Source organism: Cydia amplana, chromosome 20 (genome assembly GCF_948474715.1).
Source record: "Cydia amplana chromosome 20, ilCydAmpl1.1, whole genome shotgun sequence".
NCBI classification, from domain to species: domain Eukaryota; kingdom Metazoa; phylum Arthropoda; class Insecta; order Lepidoptera; family Tortricidae; genus Cydia; species Cydia amplana.
Genome location: NC_086088.1, coordinates 9,474,867 through 9,495,152, shown reverse-complemented (window position 1 = coordinate 9,495,152; position 20,286 = coordinate 9,474,867). Strand labels below are relative to the sequence as shown.

At 35.1% G+C, this 20,286-nt stretch overlaps 3 protein-coding genes across 4 annotated transcripts in view; 1 reads left to right on the top strand and 2 right to left on the bottom strand.

Annotated features, from left to right (window-relative positions):
- The window catches only part of LOC134657439 (ABC transporter G family member 20-like), a 333,481-nt gene that overhangs the window by 172,308 nt on the left and 140,887 nt on the right, over positions 1–20,286 (bottom strand). The gene's annotated exons all lie outside the window — the stretch shown is intronic.
- LOC134657737 (facilitated trehalose transporter Tret1-like) lies at positions 5,467–12,451 on the bottom strand. The gene is made up of 7 exons (XM_063513301.1): positions 12,397–12,451; positions 11,749–11,904; positions 10,750–10,948; positions 8,925–9,118; positions 7,438–7,829; positions 6,375–6,486; positions 5,467–5,733 (listed from the first exon to the last, which is right to left on the bottom strand). Exons 1-7 carry the CDS (start codon positions 12,449–12,451, stop codon positions 5,468–5,470), a joined length of 1,374 nt encoding a protein of 457 aa, XP_063369371.1. The 3' UTR covers position 5,467.
- On the top strand, positions 12,625–19,568 carry LOC134657736 (facilitated trehalose transporter Tret1-like). Its single transcript, XM_063513300.1, has 3 exons — positions 12,625–12,642; positions 14,981–15,155; positions 19,357–19,568. Exons 1-3 carry the CDS (start codon positions 12,625–12,627, stop codon positions 19,566–19,568), a joined length of 405 nt encoding a protein of 134 aa, XP_063369370.1.

Here is a 20,286-nt window from a genome sequence, read left to right as displayed (position 1 = left end):
TATATAACGTACCGTATATAACGTATATCATACGTCAGCTATTGTTAGCGATCAGTTTTCATAATAATTGTGACTCAAAATGTTCGCATGTCATGCCGAATATTCGGTCGCCGAATATTCGGTATTCGGCCGAGAGAGGAGCCGAATATTTGGTACCTATTCGGTATTCGGCCAAACCCACTATTATATCTCTACTTTAAAACCCTACCTTATAGTTGTCAAGACAAGTCTTTAGTCTATTCACCAAAAAAGCTTTTGTGCATACACGCAGTATCTTTTTGGCACTTTTTCGATACCTACTTCGTGTAATGACCACTTAAAAAATATTGAATGAAATATCAGTAAGTACATTGTTACGAACCTTATTTTAAATGTCATCTCTGACAAATAAGTGAACCATAGACAGTTTTTTTTTAATTTCATTCATTCTGTTTCCGCCCCTTACCCCTCTATTTTTGCTACTTCTTGAATGAATAATATTTGTTAAATTTACAATTTTATTTCAAAGTAATTGCTTGGTCGTAGAAAAAGTATTGTACCTATGCAACGTTGTTTAACTGAGTCAAAAAAGGCGAGTGGCGTGAGTAACAATTTGAGGCGAAGCCGAAAATTGTTAATAAAGACGCCACGAGACCTCTCATAAACAACGGTTGCATAAAATACTATAATATTAAAATTAAAATATGATTCAAAGCTATCCACTTAATAAAAAAAGTCAGTACGCACCAGTAACCTATTACCCAAGTTACTTTATTTATTACATCTAAGTTTGAACATAATAAATTATAGTGGAAGAATGTAAATTATCACGATGACAGAATCCATTTAAAATGTCTCAGATTCTAGACATTATCTTTATTCGTGCCTAAAGGCCTGTGCACACCGGCTGCGTGTGCGTGACGTGCACGTGCGCGTGCAGCGTTGTAGTATACAGATCATTATGAGAGACGGCACACCGCTTGCGTGACGTGTGCGTGTGCGGTTCCGACATTTTAGCGCACGCGCACGTGCTCATCACGCACACGCAAGCCGGTGTGCACAGGCCTTAAATGTGAGTGCTTACCCACACTAATCGACCTAAAAAAAGTTTTATGGCTCGATTTTCATTTTGTTCTCCAACTTTTATTCGTCGGATTTCGATAACATTTGGTGGATAGACAGAGTTTCCTATTCTGTATAATATTCTCATTTTTCCGAATTTCCTAAAAAAATCCCCTGAATTACCAAAATGTATGATATTCTCGTCACTCCACGGAAAATAACAAACATTTTTGTCAGGACAAGTTTTGTATTTATTAATGGAACTCCACAAACCAGGCAAATTTTATACAATTCTACCGAAAAAAATTAAATTCAACAATAAAATAAAAAGCGGCAGTATAAGTAGGAGGGTATTCTGTACATACTTAATAGTTTTGGTTATATGGGGCATTATCTATGAAAAGGGACTTTATTGTCGATGGCGCTTACGCCGCACAGCGTAGCGCGGCATTGTATTTTATATCGGAGCATCGTTAAAAATGGCGTAACCGCCATCGGCAATAAGGTCCCTTTTCATAGATAACGTCACATATGACCGTTTTTGTTAACAGCTCTACGAATTGAATTGGTATGTATACTTGGTCAACCAGATCTTGACAGTAGAAAAAGGCGGCAAATTTGAAAAATGTAGGCGCGAAGGGATATCGTCCCATAGAAAATTTGAATTTCGCGCCTTTTTTTACTGACAAGATTTGGTTGACCAGCTATATATTTTTATTCGTCTTTTTAAATGACACCAAGATTAATATTTTTTTAATCGTTATAACTTAAGTATCTGTATTAACTGGACGATATGTACCTACTAAATATTGTGAATACGTTACACTTACACCGAATACTAAGACTTATTTAATGATTGCGCATAGGTATATGATTTTTTAGTGAATACTTAGATACATCATTATTGTACATAAAACTGAATTATAGATAACATCAGTTTATTATGTTGTTGTTTTTTTAGTTTTGGGAATAAATAAAAAATGTTTAGAATGTAAACAGAAACTTTTATAGATGTATAAAACCTAGTTTATAAAGCCGATAAAATATGATGTAATATAATAATAAGTATATTACGTATAAATAATTACTACATACCTAAGAAAATACGAAATTGTTTTGTATTAAAACTTAATTAAGGATAATATGAAATGTACGTATACTAATTATTGTAGTCAATTAGGACTGCGAATTTTGTGATAAATAAATACGAATAAAATATAATAAATATTTACGGTATTTTATCTTCTCAGTTAAAACTAGTTTTAAGTGTGATTTTTGAGTCAAAACGAATAGTTCTCGCAAAGTACCTTGGTGAAACTCAGTGTAGACTAACTGAGGGCCTACCGCGAACCACGTTCGACGTGTTGCCTCCCTGTCACACTTACGTACAAATTTACAAGTGCGACAGGGAGGCAACACGTCGAACGTGGTTCGCGGTAGGCCCTCTGTTCAAAAATTTATTTCCGTAAAACTATATTCTAGCAAATCCACTTTTTCAGTAGAAAAAGGCGCGAAATTCAAATTTTCCATGGGAAGCCAACCCTTTGCGCCTACATTTTGTAAATTTGCCGCCAATTTCTACTGACGGAAATGACTTGCCAAACTATAGTAGTGACTATAGTATCCCCAGAATTAAGTGACGAGCACGGTCGTAAATCATCGGAATCATGCTATCTCTTTCGCACCTGCACGGCCTTATGGAGCGGGCCGTGCAACAATAGTGCAGGTAGCGATAACAACGTTTATGACCCTGCACTTAATTCTGCGGATACTATAGTATAGGGCTATTCATTTGTTTTAACCAATATATGGCGGCGAGCGTCAGCTTCCAGAGGGGCTACCGCAAAAACCAAATTTCGCAAATTGCGGGCATTTTTCTCTGTCACTCTAATTTCGCCTTCATTGAAGTGAAAGAGAAAGATCCCTCAGCGTGCACGCTCGAGTACGTTTTGTGGCCGCGGCGTAACTGCCCATTTCACGCCAAAAAATAAAACAGCGTTCAAGTCAAAAAGTTTGGGAAAATAACGAGCGCTCGTAATTTCCGGAAAACGGAAAGTTGGGAGGAAGACGTTGGATTACGTGACTTTTGCTGCACAACAGTAATTGTAGGACTCCTATTTATAGCTTGTTTAAGGCAAAGTAGGGCGAGGTTGGATGCAAACTGTTCTGTTGACAGAAAGACATAAAATGTCTTTACGAATGAATTTTATGGATTTTTTTACGTCCTACTGCGCTTGAATTTGCCGCCCCTATTGCAGGCTACATTGGAGTAAAAATACTCAGAATAAAAGAAAAAAAAACTCAATAAGGGTCGTCGGATTTTTAGCCCCCCTCCCTCCTCCCACTGCTTTGTAGCACTTTTTCATAAGACAAAGATAGGTCTTTAATACGTACATACTGTCACACTTGGCAATCACCAATACGATCGTCAAGGTCGTCTCAAAACCAGTTCAAAACCATATAAATTGTTAAATCATGAGATAACAATCATTTGATATTTATCCAATTATGTGTGATTTACCTGGAGTCCGTTTCTCAAAAGCTTATAACTTGTATATAATACTAGTGGAAGTCCCTTTCTAACAAAAGCTGTCAAAAAGTGACATCCGCTTGTATTACAAGTTACAAGCTTTTGAGAAACGGGCCACTAGTATTTTTTTTGTAATTTCGGGGTTGGTGAGACGTGTAAGTATGTCAATGTCAAAAGAAAATTTATTTAAGTGTTACTTTAAACATCGACTTAAGTCCTTTCGGACATCAATAATTTCATCTCGTGTTTATAAGTAAGTACTTAAGTACTTGATAATACCACAATACTCATATTCATATACTTTGCGAAAACCTCGTAAGTATCAAGAACCTTGAGCCGACGGATTCCGCTAACACTTTATCAGGTTTGTTGAAGTAAAAAGGTTTTATCACAAAAGAAGCGACACGGATCTTTGGGTTTCCTCGCGACCTATTCTAATATCCCCTAAATATCTTGTCTTTCGTAACATATAAATTGAGCCTTAGGATTTTACTGTCAAGGTTCAAATTTAGAGAAACGAAAATGAGGGTGTCTTTTATATAGGAAAAAGTTGGACCTACAAATCTATTAGGGCAGTAGTGACCGAAGTCGTAGTGCCTAGAGAATATGCGATTCTAGGTCTTATGTGTAAAGAAATTTGCCAATATTGCGTGTTAAACTACTTGCCTGACAAAGCTGGATCAAGATTCCATTTGGTTCTGAGTTAGTGTCGCTACAAGCAGATTACATAGCAGTCACGTATGATCAAATAAAAGCATTCCCTATTGATACGAAAACGATACCAAACTTGGTCTTGTAGCATAACTGATGTAGATAATATCAAGATACAGTTGAGAGCCCCCCAAAAATTACATGCACAGAAATGAACGAAGGTCTTGTCGAATCCATTTCCAATAGCAACATTGCAAATCAAGTCAAGTAGGCCTGTTATTTGAATTTCCTATTACTTCTCACCATTTCGTACCCTTTTAAAGACTGAATACATACATTTCATTAGCAAAATGCGAGGCTTAGTATAAAAGAGTGCATGAGTGTTACAAAATTTAATGCATTCGCAAATTGCTCGAAGGTTTCTTTCTATTTGACTCATCTTTATATGAATTCATATTTACTTGATTGTGTTTTAGTCGAGTGCTTATATTTCAGCTTGGGCAACAATGTTTTCTTATGTCCAGATGTTTTCCTCGACAGGTCGCAATTCTCAACCAATTCCCGTGAAATTCTGTGATCAGGTTCGATGATTAAATAAGTATATTTATGTTTGGCGATTCAGTTATTGTAAATTTCCAAAATGGCGGAGCGATATATTTATTCGGTTTTAAGCTATAATCGCAAGGTCTACAGCTCACAGAGCCACTAGTGTATTTATAACTATGCATCATATTAAACTAAATTATTTAAGGTTAGATAGGGTAAGGAAAACACTGGGGTTTAAACCTTTGTAGGGAAACCTCATACTGTTTCTCCTTAAAGTATGTTTATTTCAACAAATTTCCTCAAATTTCTACGATTGAATTTTTGGAAACTGCTATTTAATTTGCAGAAAGGGTGCAGCTGTCTTATCGCTCATTGGATGTCTATTCATGTAAGACCTAAGGATATGTATACAGTGGTATTACTACAAGAAATTAAAAACTAGCTTAAATCTAAAAATAGGTATATATTTATATCTCATTTTAAATAACATAATGTTGCAAACAAACATGGATACCTGTGGCCCATTTCTCAAAAGCTTGTAACTTATAATACAAGCGGATATCACCTTTTGACAGCTATTGTTAAAAAGAGACTTCCACTTGTATTAGATACAAGTTACAAGCTTTTGATAAACAGGGCACGTGTCTGAAATAAATAATTATACTTATTTTCATTTTCATTTCATTAATTTAGCTACACTCATCCCATCATTCGTTCAATCTCCGTCAAGCTCCTACCCCTAGTCTCCGGGACCACGAAGAACGTGAACAGGAACCCAAAGAAGTTGAGTCCGGCGTATATCCAGAAGACAGCATGGCTGCCGAAGGCGGTCACCATGGGCCCGAAGCTGGCCAAGCTGACGAAGCCGGCGACGCAGCCGATGGTCGAAGCTGTGGAGGCGCCGAGACTGCGCATGTTGGGGCGGAAGGTTTCTCCAAGGAGGACGTTTGGTACACAATTTATACCTGAAATATCAAAATAAGCCATCAGTGTGGTTATTATAGTTCTTTATTTATTAAAATTCTAAAAGTAATAAAACAAATAATAAAAAGCCTTAAAATAAAAATTGCAAACTAAAATAAAAACTAGAATTAAAAACTAAGCTTAAAAACTAAAGTCTTAGTCTAAAGAAGAATGGTATATCACGCTAGAGATTTTGACTCTAAAATCTTCTGTTATTAGAGGTAAATAAATCGTTGGTCTTTATCTGTCATTTTGACTTATGTATTTGTAAGAAAGGGATATAACATAATTTAACTAAATCAGGCCCGTAAAGTTTTATGAATAACCGTTATCCAATAACTCTGCCGACAAAATATTATACCTAATTAGTCTAATTACCCGTATTTTATTTGAAATTTAGTATTATTTATTATTAGATTTAGCTTTTAAGTTTTATAGTTTAATTATCTTGTTTAAGCATTATTCTTTTAAATAATATATTTTTATAAACATTACCCGTATAACCGGACAATAAGGCAACAAAGTGCATAACAAAATTGGTATTTACTTCATTAGGTAGCTCCGTAAAATTTTCAAAATTCTATTCTATTTAGTACCACAGACGCAGACAACACAATATATTATTGAGGTGCATAGAACTTACCAAAACTGAAGCTAAATAAATACGCCATGAGAGCAAACAGAGGCAGCCACCGAATGGAGGCTATCGATGAATACTTGATCATTTCTAGATAAAAATAGGCTCCTAAAGTGGTCTGAAACAAGATGGTAAATATTTATATATTTTTCTACTCCAGCACTTAAATGTGTCAATTAAATGACTGACAGTGATATCTAAAGCAATGTCATTTGAATGATTTGTCTATAGGCTCATAAGATGACTGCTAGCAGTCATCTTATGAGTATAATACAACTGCTTTATTTTTTTTAAAGATACAAGTTCCGATCATCTTGATTGAAAGAGGTATGTTTTCATTTACAATAATAACTCTTTTTTTCTTTAAATAATAACTCAATTTTTTTTAAATAATAACTCTTTTTTTTTAATAATAACTCTTTTTTTTTAATAATAACTTTTTTTTTTTTTTGCTGCAGCTGTCATAGAAAAAGTAATGTATGCAACAGCTCATAATTGGTTCTTAAAATTCAAGGGTCTTTTTTTACAAAACTCGACTACGTCTCGTTTTGTAACTTCGACCCTTGAATTTTAAGAACCCTTATTATATCACTGTTGCATAAACTACTATTAAATAGTGGTTATGGGTTGCTTTAGATAATCATTTAGATTAAAGAATATTTACCTACTTATATTAGTTTGAAATACGTACGGCCTGATTCGAACTATAAGATACGTCAAATATTACGGCTAGATACGATTTAGATTAGTGACGTATCTTTAAAAAAAACTTCACTTTTGACACTACTAATCTTTAGAAACACATGCAAATATTTTGACAGCAAATACAGATGTAGAGAATAATCCTTTACCATTGTATTTTCACGGAAACGCACGAATGTGTTATGATATGTCAGTCGGTCTCAATACAAAAAGTACTGATGTTGACTGAAGTAGCATGACAAACACGAAAGAGAAAATACGATGGCAAAGGAGTGTTCACTAAATAGGTACATCTGTACGAGTGTACGTTCATCGTTCTCACTAATCAACACCTTAAAGTAACAACATTATCTAATCTATAACTTACCAGAAACAAACAACACAACGGCAAAGACAACAACAGCAATGTTCTTCTCCCATACTTATCAATGAAAAACGGTGTTACTATCGCACCCACAAGCTGTGTCACTCCCAGTATCATGGAAGATATTTCGGGAGCTATAGACGAACCTGCACCAGCACTCTCAAATATCATTGTAGCATAAAATAACACACACGTCATGCCACTCCCTTGATTCAATATCAACAACACGAGATTTATAATCAGTGCCTTCCTATTGTTTTTTATTGTGAATAGTTGGATACATTTTGCGTCAGTGTTATTTTTTTTATGCTGTTCTATCATTGTTTTTAATTCTGTGTCTATGTCTTTGCTTCTCCCGAGTTCGTGGAGTACTTTTTTGGCAGCTTCTTCTTTATCTGCAATTGTAAAGAACATAATTGTTGAATAATTTTGTAATGCCTGACATTAGGATTGAGATTTGTTGTTCCCATGAGAGTGCATTAACTCACAAAGCAATGCAATACTTTAGCTACATTTTTTCTAAAATCTTGTCAGTCATCTATTTGATCGATATGTAATAAATGAGCTCTAGTCTATATTTAGAGAAAACATCCACAATTAATAGTGGGTACATTACAGGAGGTGAATTCGTGAATGCTCCAGATCGCAGGTGTTTATATGCGATCTGGGGCTTTACGAATTACCGCCCGTGGTTTGTCTTAAAGTTTTACGTCTTGCCTTGGCCAGGAAGTGAGATTTTGTCCTCGCGTAGTGACGTAAATATATTAATTCCTCAATTTTATTATGTAACGATTAGTACCCATTACCTTTAATTTTTAAAAATCCTTAGGTCTACTACCAAGCGATATAGCTTACTTTTTCCACATAAAAATAGAAGTAGATTAAGCAAGATCATCCTTGAAATATCAAGACCGACTTGAAGGTCGGATTTAAAGACCGCAAGGATGACAAAACAAACATTTAAAAAGAAACTAAGCAATTTTTTATTAAACAAAATACAAAGTCAATAATACGTTACATTTTTATTTTATTTTGATTTTCTTTAACTGTACGCTAAGAATATAGAGTTAACCCCTTACTTCATGTCATAAATAAAAAGTATTTGTTTAAAAATGAACTTTAATAGTTGCTATATAGGGCTGCGCATGCGGTAAAGGGTTAAGTAGATACCTAAGTTTAAGTTACCTATCAACTACCTAGCTTGCATATACATAAAGGAGCCTCGTCTGCCAACAAACCACTCTGTGGTTTGGCAGAAGAATATATGTAATTAGTTGTAAGCAAGATCTCTGAATAAACGTTTTATTTATTTATTTTTATTATTTTTTATTTGGGCAATATGTAATGGACGGATCGTACCTTCCTCTGGGCTTAAGTTTTTTTTTTTATTAACAAAACAAACTGTATGTACCTACCGAGAATTGAACCTGCGACCTTAGTTTGAGTTCCAATTAACATTATTACTAGAAACAATGTTCAGTATAAATTACCTTTTATAACATAAAACACAGGGCTCTCAGGTATAAAACAAGAACAGCTGACCAGATGTGCAACATTGATAACAATGAATACGTAGGAAACCACCCTGTACGAGACATATGGGCCGATAGCATATACTAGTAGTGTGCCAAATGCGTGGAGAACATTTGTTGATGTGAATAATATTCCTCTGATGTTTGGCGACCTGAAAATATAGTGATTTTAATATTTAAATTAATATTTTAACTGTAGCTTCCCAATACATATATGATAGTATTATTTATGTTATTAAGAATCTAGACTCCTTCACTAAGAATTCTGATGTCCATAACTTTAACACTAGAAATAAAAATAAGCTTGCTATCAGAAAGTTTCGTGTCCGTAAGGTACAAAAGTCATTCGTTGGGCAATGCATTCATTTTTATAACAAGTTACCTGAGGATGCTTTAAGATTACCCTTTCCAGCTCTTAAGAATTACTTAAAAAAGTCATTGATGTTAAAAGCTTATTACAGAGTCGAGAACTACTTGACAGACAAACATGCATGGTCCAAACCAGAAACTAATAAAAAGTAGTAGCAATTAAAAACATTGTATTATGTATAGAGTTATAGGTGACACAGCTCAGGTAAGTAGGAAAGCACATCAAATATTATATGTTGGTAATTCATAATAATCAATCAGATTTATATAATATGTTATCCCATTTCTTTTAATAACTTTATTTTCTTTTCCTTTTGTAAGAATTTGATATGTTTTCTGAAAGAGCTACGGATTTGTATGATTCCATGTACATATGTATATTTTCTAAATCAAATTTCTATTACACCTTATGTGTATAATTGCATGAATTCTATAGTGATTTAAATTGTATTTTTTTTCCTTATTTTCTCGTAATGCATGTTAATTATAAGATGTAATTATTTTTGAAAAGATGTGTCCCGCCGAGTTTGTTGCCGGTCCCATAATGGGATACCCTCCTCCAATTGAGGGGGGATTTAAATCTTCTCGGGGCAGAGGTGTAGGGTTGGAGCCGGTCTACCTAGCTTTATTTGACGTTCATAAGCGCATTGTAATTATGCCTACTTGAATAAACTATATTTTATCTTATCTTATCTTATCTTTATATGACCACACTGTGAGGAGTGAATATGTAGGCCTTACTAAACAACTTTTACATGGGCAAACCCCGAAAACGCAGAAAGAAATAAATCTGAGTTTTGTTGTTTTCTTTCCGTAGGTTATTTCAGTCAAAATTTACCTATTTCATTCCAACTATAAACTTTTGGCGGCTAATTCCAAACGGTGGTATGGCTCCTCTACACGATGGGCCAATACCGGCCACTCCAAGGGACGCAGCCATGCGGTAGAATGAGATAGCAATATCACTTGCTCCCTCTTGGAGTGGCCGGCGTTGGCCCATCGTGTAGAGGAGCCATTAAGTATTAACTCATTCATTTAAATGTATCGGCATCATGTAGAAGCCTTTTGGATACTATCATAGATGTAACCTTCTGAAAATTCGACAATTTACAAAAACAAGTTCAGACAAAAAGAACATCGGAAAGATTCTTAGAAAATGGATACAATAGATAACCGTAAATAGTTTAATCAACATTGAATAAATGGGATGAATGAAGCTCCTGGCATCCGTTGACTCGTTGCATGGGTGGACGACGTTCGAAAGATTGCAAGTCACTTCTGGATGAGATTAGCTCCATACCGGGACAAATGGTTTACTAGATAGAAGAAAGGCATATGCTCAACAGTGAGTGATAAATGTCTGATAACACTGATATGATGAAAATGATGAATAAATGTTATACTATCAACTCACGCTATTTCTCCAATGTACAAACAGTCCAAGAGAGCTAATCCGGACACTCCCAAACCTTTTATCACTTGTCCACAATATATCCAAGTCGTATCTAAAGACACAGCTAACAAGGTTTGTCCCGTCAATGTGAGTAATGACGATAAAACTATAGAGGGTTTTCTTCCAATTATATTTGCGATAATTCCGAGAGGGAAGATGCCTAGAAAGAGAAAAAAAATTGTGTAAAATATTGCAGTAACATGAATATGATGATGAAAAATCAAACGTCGTGTGATTGGGACATAATTGAAACACACGGAAACATTATTCAAAAACAAGAAAAGATATTTCAGGTTTCCTGAAAATTCATCCACTAAGAAAGTAAAAAGTGATTGAAAGTTTAGATCAAGTACAAATATTTCTTGAGTGTGGGACTTGAAACTTCGCAGAAAGACATAGTATTGGAAAACAAGAGAACTAATTTCAGCGTTATTGAAAAGTTATCCTCTAAAGGAGTTATGAGTTTGAAAGTTTGTATCGGATACGAGTATTTTTTTGAGCGTGAGACTTGAATCTATTCAAATAGATATATTAATTAGAAAATAAGTAAAATTATTGCTGCATTTCTGAAAATTATGCTCATACTCGTAGTTGAGATCTTTGTAAACACTAAATAGGCATACCTAATATTGAAAAATTCTTTTTGTACGAGAGTTGAGAGAATGTTAAAATTGGGAGTTGTTGGAGCATTTTTGTATCAAGACCAAGTATTTCTTTGAGTGAGATAATTGAAACTTCGTAGACAGACATCGTGACAGACAAAATAAAATGTTACGCGTTGTCAGCATTACCACAACCAACATAAAAATCGCGAACCGAGGCGCGGGCAACAGCTAGTGTGACAGATGTAAAAGAACCTTATGACGCAATAGTAAAAACATTTACACAATAGTAAAACTAATCAAATATTTCTAAATCCCACGACAATGTGCTACATAAACAGTTAAGACTAATGTTTACCTATAACTAATCCAGCCATAAATGAAGACGCGATCCACGACGCCTCCGTAGTTGTAATGACAACCGGTAGAGGGCTCTGCTCGGCATCAAACAGTTTTACTAACACGGGAGACGACCAGCCCACGGAGTACCCGCTTAGTATGTGTCCTAGGTTTACTGGAATGACAAGTTTTTTCTTTATTCATAGCCACAACATACAATTAATTTTGTATCACGCAGAAACGTCTGCGGACGATGCTATTAAGCTTAGAAACAAATTAAAAGTGGAAAAATTCCACTATCGAGTGAAACTTGAACCCACGACCACCGGATCGCTAGCCCAGAGCTCTGCCATCTGAGCTACCAAGACCTTCAATGAGAGAAAGAATCAAAATCAAAATCGAAATCGAATATCAAAATCGTTGCAGACTTATCTTGGTCTAACTCGTTGTCGCGATACATTTTTATCGCGTAGGTACACTTATATAGCTACTTTTCAATTTACTTATTAAGGAAAACTTAAACGTTCCAAAGTTTAAATATTTCTACCTACATTGATTTTATTTATATTGCTAATTTTCTAGCCTTCTTAAATTCAAAATAAACCAATGGATTTTATCTTACATCGTTTTAATAATAATTAAATTATTTATTCCAAGTAATACTCACGACAAGCCACTATTAAACATTGCTTTGTTACATATTGTTCAAATTTGATATACATTGTTGAATTATAATTTTTCACAATTATTTTAAAAACCAACACAACAAATGTTTTATAACAAAAATAGAAAACGATGTAATTATAGTATACGTCCATTCAAATATAGCTAATATGAAAGACAGACGTAAAATAACATGATCTAAGATAATTTTATTAAAATAAACAATAACAATATGAGTCTTGATAGCTTAGTAATAGAGTTGAAAATCTGCTTTATGCATGCACTAGTTGCACTACTTTACGAGTATTACGTTAGCCTTCAATAAAGGCAAAGTTATTGTAGGTAATATGTAATTAGAATTTTCAACCTTATCTTCATACAGTTAAGTTGAATTTTGATTATATCTAAACGGTACGTTCTGTACCCATACTAAATCAATACACTGTTCTGTGACCATAGTAAATCAATACACGTAGTTTCAACAGCTGCTTAAAGCAATTATGCATTTCTAAAAATTGTTAATTACCTCCACAACAAAAGTGCGACATTAATGAATTTTTCATTTCTCAGGTTTAGAAAGTGAGTCGATGTTTTTCAAAAATGTGCAGAAAATGATACGTTTATGCTCTAGTGCACTATACTTTGTATATATATATATATATATATATTTTACTATAAGCAATTCCATAAATACTAATTCTACCCTCAAGAAATATTAAGTATTCCTTGTTAAATATAATATGTAGGGTCAGCAATTACACATGGAAAATAATGTCAGACAAATGTCCACCTCTAGCAGCATGGCAGATGCGAACCCTTTCCATCGCGTTTTTCATCATTTTTTCACACATTTCTGGCGTTATCTCAGCGACAGTGTTTCGAATATATTGTTTTAATTGCTGGAGGTTCGTTGGCCTATTAGCATAGACACGTCCCTTTAGATAGCCCCACAGAAAAAAGTCAGGAGCTGTTAAATCAGGCGATTTTGGGGGCCAATCAATGTCACCGTTTCTCGAAATTAATCGACCGGGAAACGTTATTTTTAATGTTTCTATTGTTTTTAATGATTAAAACACGTTGTTCCGTCGTAATCTACAATTCTACACAAACTAATTTTCATGCAATAACTGTCATATTTACCGCCAAAATAAAATGGCGGCAAAAATAAGTTGTATACCTCTAAGTTGGCCACCTGTATATGTATGCAAATTTTCAGCTTCATCGCAAACCGGGAAGTGGGTCAAATTTAACTTGCAACATTTGGTTACAGACAACGTGACAGTCGAAACTAAATAAAAGCTAGTAAAAATGTCGCACTCTTATTGTAAACTTAACAAATATACTTTAGACAAACTTAATCGTATGACACAGCTGTTGGGACTATGTATAGTCAACTGCAGGAAAAAATTATCTCCCGGCATAGAAATTTGTTTGTAGGTACGGCGTGTACATTATTGTTTTTACTATTTGTTTTTGAACGAATTCTGTATTCCGTAAGCGCTGGTGTCCTAGCGGTAAGAGCGTGCGACTTTCAAACCGGAGGTCGCGGGTTCAAACCCCGGGTCGTACCAATGAGTTTTTCGGAACTTATGTACGAAATATAATTTGATATTTACCAGTTGCTTTTCGATGAAGGAAAACATCGTGAGGAAACCGGACTAATCCCAATAAGGCCTAGTTTCTCCTCTGTTGGAAGATCAGATGGCAGTCGCTTTCGTAAAAACTAGAGCCTACGTCAATTCTTGGGATTAGTTGTCAAGCGCACCCAGGCTCCCATGAGCCGTGGCAAAATGTCGGGGTAACGCGAGGAAGAACAGGCTTTTGAACGAATTCTATTCTATTCTAACCAATAAAATAATTTGACATTTATTGAAGGCTATCTAGGTATATTAGATAAGTACTAAGCGATTAAGACTCATATGTTTGTTGAGTTTAATTATCTTAAGTACATCATATTATTTTATGCCTGTCTTTCATATGATCTATATTTTGATAGACGTTTACCATAATTCTTGTTGTATTTTTTTTATTAAGTGCATTTAATACTTAATTGCTGTGTTGGTTTTTTATAATTATTATGAAAAATTATAACTTTAACAATGCATATTAAATTTGAACAATATTTAATAAAGCAGTTCATCATAGCCGCTTGTAGTGAGTATTTACATAATTAATAAATGATTTATGATTTTAAGATTTAATTCATTACCAAGTAAGTACTAAATAGAGCTCCGAAGAAATACGCCAGATAGTGCGCCAGAACCAACTTTTTTTAAAGTATGGCTACTTAAATTAAAAACTATTCTTTTATGATTCTTCCATACGCATTGGCTAAGCCTGTGACGTCACAGGCCATGCGCTTTTGGCATGCCTGGGGCGTTTTACTCGCGGGCGTTATAAGGACGTTATTTTCCCAAGGGAAGTTTGTGAGGTAAAATATATAGGAGATTTATTAGAAACATTTGGATCTCACGCAGTAGAATCGACAGACATCTTCCACAAAAATCATTGTAGCTAATTAGACCAATTTTTTAAATTATCGCATTTCAGGGGTTTCAAATCGAATTTGACTCTAATGTAATCTCTAGCAACGAAATGTGATTACAGTAAACCTAGGACATATAATGACCGGGTACTCCATTGGCTGGTCATCACCAGAGTTGGTGAAACTGTTAGATGCAGAACAGAGCCCTCTACCGGACGTCATCACAACTACGGAGGCGTCGTGGATCGCGTCTTCATTTACGGCTGGATTAATTATAGGTAAACATTCGTTTACTGTTAAATAAGAAGATTAGGTTGGAATTTAAAATGTTTGATTTGTTTTACTACTTATTTAATATATTACATACGGGGTGACTAAAAAATAACTGCATTCCTGTTGCCAGGGAGGCTTTGGGATTATACTGAGCAACTTTTACTATGAAACCTACCCCGAAATCGCGAAAAAAAATTGGCTGTTTCATACATTTTGGCTGGTCCATTTTCTATGGGAGCATAAATTTTTTTTTCGCGATTTCGGGATTGGTCCCATAGTAAAAGTTGCTCAGTATAATCCCAAAACCTCCCTGGCAACGTTACGTTATGTGGTAATTTTTTAGCCACCATGTATGTGCCATTTTATTTAAAGTTGTCCCCTACACTTTTTTTTTAATTTGTGAAATTCTATGTTATTTCTATTCAGAATCACGAGCTCTTTCTATCCTAATAGGAGAAAAAAATGTGTCCCAAGGTTTTTTCCCCATTCCGTTACCATTTTTCATAGACTTTGTATGACGTTCACGGAATGGAAAGAGCGAAAAATGTATGAAAATTTTGGGACACTTTTTTCAAAAGTGTCCCTAAATTTTCATCAATCAAATCAAGAGTGCTCATGATTCTGAGTAGAAATAACATAAAAAAAATCCCAATTTTGAAAAAAAAGTGTAGGGGACAACTTTAAATAAAATGGCCTGTATACGATACGATATTTAAAAAAAATCTCTTTCTAGGCATCTTCCCCATCGGCATCATCACCAATATAGTTGGACGGAAATCCTGTATAATTTCATCTTCTTCACTAACACTGGCGGGGCAAACGATGCTGGCCGTGTCTTTAAACACTACTTGGATATATTGTGGACAAGTGATGAAAGGTGTGGGAGTAGCTGGATTAGGTCTCATGGGCTGTTTGTACATTGGAGAAATAGCGTGAGTTAATACTATAATCTAGGGTTCACCAATTAGTTTATTCAGGGGTCCGATTTTTTAAAATAATATGACCATCGCGGTCCGTTTCTACTTGAGTTTATTAAATAAGTATCAAGAAATATAGGACGACCGCGGTCCGCCATTTGGTGACTGGACTATAACAACTTCGTCAGTGGAAAAAGGCGCGATTGAAATTTTCTATGGGACGATAACCTTACGCGCCTACATTTTTAAATTTGCCGCTATTTACTACTGACGGAAAATGGCTTGACAGACTATATGACATTTATTCCATTACCAATTCACGATAATCTATCGTATCTATTTTCAAAAAACCTTTACCGATGCTTTTTATCTGCACTTTTTTTACTTAACTCTCAAATTTTCGGAAGGTTGCACCTAATACGTAACCAAAAGGTTCTACTCGATGCCGTGAAGAATTAATATTTTTGACGGACCTAAAGTTTAAATACCTAAGTACCTAAGCTAAGGACGTTAACATCGATAGATTCAGTTCAATGTTGAATTCTTTATTAAGTTATTGAATTCAATGTTGAATTCTTTATTAAGTTATTACATAATTGCATAACTTGGAGACCTCGATTGGGTAAAAATACTAAAAATTACAGTCCACAAAGGGGTCCTTTCGTAAGATTTGACAAACCACTTTTTCCCTTTGTTTGCTGCGGGTTTTTTTACCTATTTGTTTAAATTTTAGATTAAATAATACTCGTAGTTCTTGACATCGCCCTGTATAATATCAAACAATCATGTGACGTGTATCAGTTAAAATCTTATTTTTGAAAACAAATTAGCAAAAAGCTAATATAGCAGTATTTGTATTAAACCAAATAGGTACATTTTCACAAAAAAAAATCAATCTTAATTAAGTTGGGACTTTACCTGACTTATATCAAAAGGGCTAGTCAAAAAATCGTAGCGCAACCTCGTTTTTCACGCAAAATAGCCACAATGGTTGTCGATTTGTGGAAAATGCCCAGCAAAACTACCTAACTAAACTCGAGTGGTGTTTTATTATTTTATGGCGGGTGTTTACAATTGCAATAATAACAAAGAATGAGGTTTGCAAATAGATAATAAAAAGACTAACGCTCGTTTATGTAACTACTTCAAGGATGAGTCACATTTATTAATAGGTATGATTTATGAGTTAGAATGAATTCTATCGATATCGATAACTCTTAGTCGATATTTTAGTTATCAGTAGCACTGCCCGCCTAGCCAAGTTGACAATCGCTATCGCTTCGACAACGAAACGCTTTGTGTCTCTCTATCACTCTTCCATATTAGTGCGACAGTGACAGTTGCGTTTCGATCGCTACGGAGCGTTAGCGATTGGCAGGTTGGCTACGCGGCCTGGTACGTTTTTGCCCCCGAAAATCCAGATTGTGACAATGATTCGCCGAAACGTATGAAACATCATTATTTTCGTATTTTCGGGGTTTTGCCCGTGTAAAAGTTGTTAAGTATTACCAAAGTACTTAGAGTTAGACCCAGAAAATTCTACAGAGATTTTGACAGCACACGCAGTGCGAGTGTTATTTATACGTCATAATTTCATAGAAGTTTGACGTTTAAAATAACACCTGCACCTCCTGTCTCCATCATCAAATCAGCTCCATATCATCATAATATTGCATTATTCAACTGACTTACATAAACTGTAAATATGCAAAATTTCAGCTCAATTGGAAATCGGGAAGTGGGTCAAATTTAGCTACCGGGATCTGACCCACACTGTTGGAAATAGGCAAGATTTATGTTGTGTTAGGAACTTTAATATACTGTAAGTGTAAATAAAGGAACTTTAAAATACATAAACATTGAACAGAGTAACTTTATTTTATTAAAACACTAACAGCGCAAAATGAAGCGCTGGTGGCCTAGCGGTAAGAGCGTGCGACTTGCAATCCGGAGGTCGCGGATTCGAACCTCGGCTCGTATCAATGAGTTTTTCGGAACTTATGTACGAAATATCATTTGATATTTACGGTGAAGGAAAACATCGTGAGGAAACCGGACTAATCTCAATAAGGGCCTAGTTTACCCTCTGGGTTGGAAGGTCAGATGGCAGTCGCTTTCGTAAAAACTAGTGCCCACGCCAATTCCTGGGATTAGTTGCCAAGCGGACCCCAGGCTCCCATGTGCCGTGGCAAAAAATGCCGGGACAACGCGAGGAAGATGGTGATGACTAACAGGGCAACGGATTATAACAAAATCACTTTATTTCCAGATCACCAAACATCAGAGGAATATTATTGACATCCCCAAACGTTTCCCACGCATTTGGAATATTGCTGGTATATGCTATCGGCCCATACGTCTCGTACAGAATGATTTCCTATGTGTTCATTGTCATCAATGTTGCACATTTGGTCAGCTGTTCGTGCTGTATACCTGAAAGCCCTGTGTTTTATGTTATTAAAGGTAATTTCCATTAACTTGTGCGGATTTCGTTTGTGTTTTGATGAAGGATATGGTGTATTACCTTTGTGTTTGATTATCAATAAATTCTTTTCAATATTCAGGAATAAAATAGCTTTATATAAATTAAACACATTTTTCAGTAAAAATGTTACTTGGAACCCAAGTCTTTCTCGGATCATTAAGTTTTGTATTTCTTGATTTTAATTAATTTAATGTTATATTCTAGCCTACACGTATATTCCATACATTACATAGGTACATCAATATGTACCTATGTAATGTATGGAATATACGTGTAGGCTATCAGGGCAATCCCTGATAGCTTTATGAATAATTTATTTTATCGTATGGCGTATTTACATTTACATTTTCAAGCAATAAGTAGCTAAATAAAATAATTATAAATCCACATTAATGAATAATAATACGTGAAAAGTATAAAAAAAATCTTACTTTGCAGTAGGCCTTAGGATTCTTTTTTTTTTATTAATACTTAAAAATGTTTATGTAAAAAAACTCCAATGGCAACTAAGTGATAATAGAATATCATTTTGAACTTAAAAATAACGATTAGCAATTAAAGTGTTTCTTTAAATAACATTATTAAATTCACCAATCATGTTCTTGTCGATTTCAGATAAAGAAGAATCTGCCAAAAAAGTACTTCGCGCACTTGGACGAAGCCAAGACATAGACACAGAATTAAAAACAATGGTAGAACAACATAAACAAAATACCGCAGACGCAAACTGTCTCCAACTATTTACAATAAGGAGCAACAGGAAGTCACTGATTATAAATAATGTATTGATGTCTTTGAATCTAGGTAGCGGGAGTATGTGTGTATTATTTTATGCTACAATGATATTTGAGAACGCGGTTTCATCAGTAGCTCCAGAAACAGCTTCTATAGTATTGGGATTGACACAGTTTGCGGGTGCAATAGTAACGCCGTTTTTTATTGATAAGTATGGGAGGAGGACGTTGCTGATGACATCTTTACCGTTGTGTTGTTTGTTTCTGGTGAGTTATAGATAAATGGTTGTTCCTCTTTTCGTGTCAATGTTCCTTTTTCATTCGATGGGCACAGTAGGCAGCGGTGATGACAGCTCTGGCTGTCACGTCCCTCAGATCCAGCTCCGAGCAGAGATGCGGGCATGCGGGGCACGCGAGTAACGTGCCATGGCTTGCGTTGCTGTGTAGCAGGCATTTTTATATGTACCTATATTGTGACCTTTTTTGCCACTTTTGTGTTATTTCTAGTCAGGATCACGAGCCCTTTTCATGCTTTAGGAGAAAAAAAGTGTCCTAAAATTTCCATTCATTTTTCAAGCTTTTTAGGGTTCCGTAGCCAAATGGCAAAAAACGGAACCCTTATAGATTCGTCATGTCTGTCTGTCTGTCCGTCTGTCTGTCCGTCTGTCTGTCCGTCCGTATGTCACAGCCACTTTTCTCCGAAACTATAAGAACTATACTGTTGAAACTTGGTAAGTAGATGTATTCTGTGAACCGCATTAAGATTTTCACACAAAAATAGAAAAAAAAAACAATAAATTTTTAGGGTTCCCCATAATTCGAACTGAAACTCAAAATTTTTTTTTTCCTCAAACCCATACGTGTGGGGTATCTATGGATAGGTCTTCAAAAATGATATTGAGGTTTCTAATATCATTTTTTTCTAAACTGAATAGTTTGCGCGAGAGACACTTCCAAAGTGGTAAAATGTGTGTCCCCCCCCTGTAACTTCTAAAATAAG

Coding starts and splice junctions, on each gene's coding strand:
- LOC134657736 (XM_063513300.1), top strand. Junction 15,156..19,356: donor TACGGCTGGATTAATTATAG/GTAAACATTCGT, acceptor CTTTGAATCTAG/GTAGCGGGAGTATGTGTGTA.
- LOC134657737 (XM_063513301.1), bottom strand. CDS start 12,451: ATGTATATCAAATTTGAACAATATGTAACAAAGCAATGTTTAATAGTG. Junction 7,830..8,924: donor TGTGTTTTATGTTATAAAAG/GTAATTTATACT, acceptor TTACAATTGCAG/ATAAAGAAGAAGCTGCCAAA. Junction 6,487..7,437: donor CGTTGTGTTGTTTGTTTCTG/GTAAGTTATAGA, acceptor ATCTTGTTTCAG/ACCACTTTAGGAGCCTATTT.